This window comes from Triticum dicoccoides, chromosome 5B, assembly GCF_002162155.2.
Source record: "Triticum dicoccoides isolate Atlit2015 ecotype Zavitan chromosome 5B, WEW_v2.0, whole genome shotgun sequence".
Classification (NCBI taxonomy): Eukaryota; Viridiplantae; Streptophyta; class Magnoliopsida; order Poales; family Poaceae; genus Triticum; species Triticum dicoccoides.
In genome coordinates, this window is record NC_041389.1 from 471,336,528 (window position 1) to 471,341,263 (window position 4,736).

A 4,736-nucleotide genomic window follows, 5' to 3' on the forward strand; every position below is an offset into this window, starting at 1 on the left:
TATCTACACTTTGAGTGACCCTACGGATTGGAGAACATGCAGTCATGAACTAGACACCTCTCCGATCAATAATTAACAACGGGACCTGGATGCTCATATTGACCCCCACATATTCAATGAAGATCTTTATTGGTTTGAACAACGATGTCGAGGATTCAGTTAATCCTGTATACAATTCCCTTGTCTGGGATATGTTACTTGTCCGAGATTCGGTCGTTAGTATTGTCATACCTAGTTCAGTCTCGTTATCGACAAGTCTCTTTACTTGTTCTGTAATGTAAGATCCTCATGATTAAACTCATTAGTCACATGCTTGTAAGCTATTCATGATGCTGTATTACCGAGAGGGCCCAGAGATATCTCTCCGTCACATGGAGTGACAATTCTCAGTCTTGATCCATGCAACTCAACAAATACCCTCCGAGATACCTGTAGAACACATTTATGATTTCCCAGTTACGAACTGGCATTTGACACGCACAAAGTATTCTTCTGGTATTAGGGAGTGGCACAATCTTATGGTCTAAAGAACAAATACTTGACATGAAGAAAGATGTAGCAATAAAACTAGATGATACAATCAGATGCTAAGCTACGGTTGGGTCTGTCCATCACATCATTAGGAGAACCATTATTAAATGACAATTCGTGTCTATGCTTAGGAAACTTTGACCATCTTTAATCAACGAGCCAGTCTAGTAGAGGTCCGCTAGGGACACAATGTCTGTTTATTTATCACACATGTATTTAAGTTTTCGGTCAATATAATTATCGTATGGAGAATAAACATTTATCGAGAATAAAAAAATATGATAATAACAACTTTATTATTGCCTCTAGGGCATATTTCCAATAAGAACACCAAAATTGGATCAATGCCAAACTTGAGGAAGAACGCTACATTGACCACGACCCACGACGGTCTGGCGCGGCCAACGGCTTGCGCTTGGAGCGGCTACTTCGTCAAGCGCGGCGGCCGACTGAATGCGACGCTCCTGACGACGCGCTGGTTGCCCCGTGGCGGCGAATGCTTCTTGTTGTTGTGTTTGTGGGAGCGAGCAGTTCTGCATGGTCCGCTTGATTCGAAGACACTGCTCAGAACGGCATAAAACAGAATATATCGTCCCCTGAAATCGGTTAGTTCTGGTTCCTTCGACGGTCCAAACACGGAAATGGGCCTCGGGGATGGAACCAACCCGTACCATTCCTCTTCGGGATGGAAACCAAACACACCGTTGTGGTTTGTATATACAAAATGAACTTTTTGTCTATGGGTGTATATACACCCTATATGAAAAAATTGGTAACTAAATAAAAGTACAAATATTCTAAAATATTTTTGAAATAAATTTGAACTTTGTATTTGTAAAATCAATTCCAAAAAAAAAGTAAAAATACGTAACTTATTTTCAAAAAAGACAAAAATTTCGGTCAAAATAGTGTGAATAGTGAACTATAATATAGTGGCAAATAAAAATATTGCCCTGAAGTCAACACTGATGATTTTTTATTCGTGAAAATTTGTATACTAGTGTGAAAGAAAGTCAAGTTTATTCTAAAATCTTTAAAACATTTTTACTTTTTAGTTATTATTATTTTTCCATATCAGGTGTATATACACAGGAACCAAAATCTAAATTCCCCTTCTTCCTATCTCTCTTCCCTGGCAACTAGCCGTTGCGAGCTTGCGGCCTCCCGCCGTGCGCCCCTGTCGTCGACCCCTACAAATACCGCTCCCAATCAAATCCCTAAATCTCACAAGTCATCGAGCAATCTGTGACTTTCTCTCCCTCTCTGCCTTCCCTCTCGTGCTCGCCGCCGCCTCCCCTCGCCGATCCGGGGGAGACGAAGCCCTCTCGCTCTCGAGGGATCCCCGTCTCTGCTCGCCAATCCGCTCGTTCTTGTGCTAATTTTTGCCCGATCGATCCATCGATCCGCGTTTACTTCTGCAGTTCCGCGCCGCCTTTTCTTGTTGCGATTACTGTTATTTGTTTGCCTGTTCTTTTTCTTCTGTTCTAACCATGGATGCAGGCTCCCGCTCGATCTCTTCCGGCAAGAGCCGCGCCGCCGTGCAGCGGCCGCCGCTCCAGGAGGCCGGATCCCGCCCCTACATGCCGCCGCTGAGCACGCGCAACCCGTCGGCCAAGTGCTACGTGAGTTCTTAGATCCGAGATCCCGCAGATGCGTGTGCGCGTAAGGTGTTCGACGGAATGCCTGACCGGGTGTTTTTCCCTTGTGTGCGTGCGTGCAGGGGGACAGGTTCATCCCGGATCGGTCGGCGATGGACATGGACGTGGCTCACTACCTGCTCACGGAGGGCAAGAAGGACAAGGAGAACGCAGTGGCATCCCCCTCCAAGGAGGCCTACCGGAGGCTTCTGGCCGAGAAGCTGCTCAACAACCGGACACGGATCCTCGCCTTCAGGAACAAGCCGCCGGAGCCAGAGAACGTATTTGCTGCCGACACGGTTTCTTCTCACCAGGCCAAGCCGGCCAAGCAGAGGCGCTACATTCCCCAGGTATGCGCATACATCGTGGTTCTACTAATGCATTGAAGCTACATATGTAGTAGCATTTGGTGGTGGTTACTGATGTCACTTCTTCACTTGACAATTGCAGTCTGCCGAGAGGACTCTGGATGCACCGGACCTCGTCGACGACTACTACCTCAACCTAATGGACTGGGGGAGCAGCAACGTGCTGTCCATTGCGCTGGGCGACACCATGTACCTGTGGGACGCCTCCAGTGGATCCACATCTGAGCTCGTGACAGTCGAGGAGGACAACGGCCCCATCACCAGCGTCAGCTGGGCTCCTGATGGCCGGCATCTTGCTATTGGGCTCAACTCGTCTGACATCCAGCTCTGGGACACCAGCTCCAGCCGCCTGGTTAGTAGTATACACTTCCAGCATCCCAAAATATTGTCTATGTCCTAACGAGCTTGATCAGATGCTTAATTACATTCTTCTTTGTATGCAGTTGAGAACTCTGAAAGGTGTGCACGAGTCAAGGGTCGGTTCGCTGGCATGGAACAACAACATCCTGACGACCGGTGGCATGGACGGCGGGATCGTGAACAACGACGTGAGGATCAGGGACCATGCCGTGCAGACGTACCAGGGGCACAACCAGGAGGTGTGCGGGCTCAAGTGGTCTGGCTCAGGGCAGCAACTGGCGAGCGGTGGCAACGACAACCTTTTGCACATTTGGGACGTGTCGATGGCATCCTCCATGCCGTCTGCAGGCCGCAACCAGTGGCTGCACAGGCTCGAGGACCACATGGCCGCTGTGAAGGCGCTGGCATGGTGCCCATTCCAGAGCAACCTGCTGGCAACTGGCGGTGGCGGCAGCGACCGATGCATCAAGTTCTGGAACACGCACACCGGCGCATGCCTGAACTCTGTTGATACCGGGTCGCAGGTGTGCTCTCTTCTGTGGAACAAGAACGAGAGGGAGCTGCTGAGCTCACACGGGTTCACTCAGAACCAGCTGACATTGTGGAAGTACCCTTCGATGGTCAAGATGGCTGAACTCACTGGCCATACCTCCCGTGTTCTTTTCATGGCACAGGTACATTCTTTTCGCCATTTCATTTGCAGATATTATGGACATGTTAACCTGCTCGTCGTTTGATCGTCCTCTCATGCTGTCAAACTGCAGAGTCCTGATGGTTGCACGGTAGCATCGGCTTCTGCGGATGAGACCCTCCGCTTCTGGAACGTGTTTGGCACTCCTGAGGTAGCCAAGCCTGCACCCAAGGATTCCCACAGCGGCATGTTCAACAGCAGCTTCGCCCATATCCGATAAGACCAACAATGCGAACAATCTCTTGAAGTGGATAATACCTGGGTCGCCTATGGGCTGCTGTGTCGTGTGTACAGAAAACAGACTAAATACCTGGGTATATAATACCGCTGATGTACTGCCTAAATGTGGATAAGATAATATATGGATGGAGCCGCCCAAATTCGGCTCCCGGGGACGTAGGCACATTGCCGAACCTCGTTAACAAATGCATGTGTCTTTGCTGGTTGGGTGCGATTGCTTTACTTGTGTGCATATATTCTGTTCATGGTGTATTTCTTATACTTATTTCTCCCTCTGTCCAAAATTACTTGTCACTCATAGTACTGAAATCCAGAAGGCTTAGGGGTAGCATCATATGCTATTTCCTTCTCTTAGTTTGATTGATGTTTCTTCCAGAATCTCCCTTTGGCTCAACAGATGCAGATGACCTGAAGGAGCATGGACTCCTAGTCGTATGCATCGTTCCTGTAATTAAGCTCCACTGCACGGAAGTTGTGCATAATAGTCTGAAAACTAAACCTAAGGGAGATTCTGGAAGTTTAGAACATCTTCTAATTTGAAACGGAGGGAGTACTATTTCTTAAGCCACGAACAACACTTCTTGCCCAACTCAGTCTCAGTAGAGCCTGGTCAGACTGTAACTTCAGAAAGCTCAGGTCTTTAGAACTATGGAAGTTTGCCAGCTCCATGGCAGTTCTGAATCTATTGCGGAATCGAATCTATGGTGCCTCTTTTGAAATTTAAATTGATCTTTTGACTGTATTGGATCTGTGTGTTGCGTGCATCTGTACTTGTAGGAGTATTTTTTTTTAGGAACTAGGAGGAGCTTTTACGCAATGTAAGCAATCTCAGTTCAAGCATCACATTGATATCTTTTAAAGTTCACACTTGAAATCTTCATACTTGAATACTGCAACAGATGTGGTATA

General features: G+C 47.5%; 1 protein-coding gene across 1 annotated transcript; it reads left to right on the forward strand.

Moving 5' to 3' along the window:
• The first annotated feature begins 1,687 nt into the window (after positions 1 to 1,687).
• LOC119310899 (cell division cycle 20.2, cofactor of APC complex-like) lies at positions 1,688 to 4,049 on the forward strand. The gene is made up of 5 exons (XM_037586517.1): positions 1,688 to 2,153; positions 2,252 to 2,518; positions 2,619 to 2,888; positions 2,980 to 3,570; positions 3,661 to 4,049. Exons 1-5 carry the CDS (start codon positions 2,022 to 2,024, stop codon positions 3,805 to 3,807), a joined length of 1,407 nt encoding a protein of 468 aa, XP_037442414.1. The 5' UTR covers positions 1,688 to 2,021; the 3' UTR covers positions 3,808 to 4,049.
• Positions 4,050 to 4,736: the final 687 nt, after the last annotated feature.

Bases quoted from the DNA above. Each gene is read 5' to 3' on its own strand.
- LOC119310899 (XM_037586517.1), top strand. From the start codon at position 2,022: ATGGATGCAGGCTCCCGCTCGATCTCTTCCGGCAAGAGCCGCGCCGCC. The intron at 2,519-2,618 runs GTATGCGCATAC...TGACAATTGCAG, and splicing joins AGAGGCGCTACATTCCCCAG to TCTGCCGAGAGGACTCTGGA. The intron at 3,571-3,660 runs GTACATTCTTTT...GTCAAACTGCAG, and splicing joins GTGTTCTTTTCATGGCACAG to AGTCCTGATGGTTGCACGGT.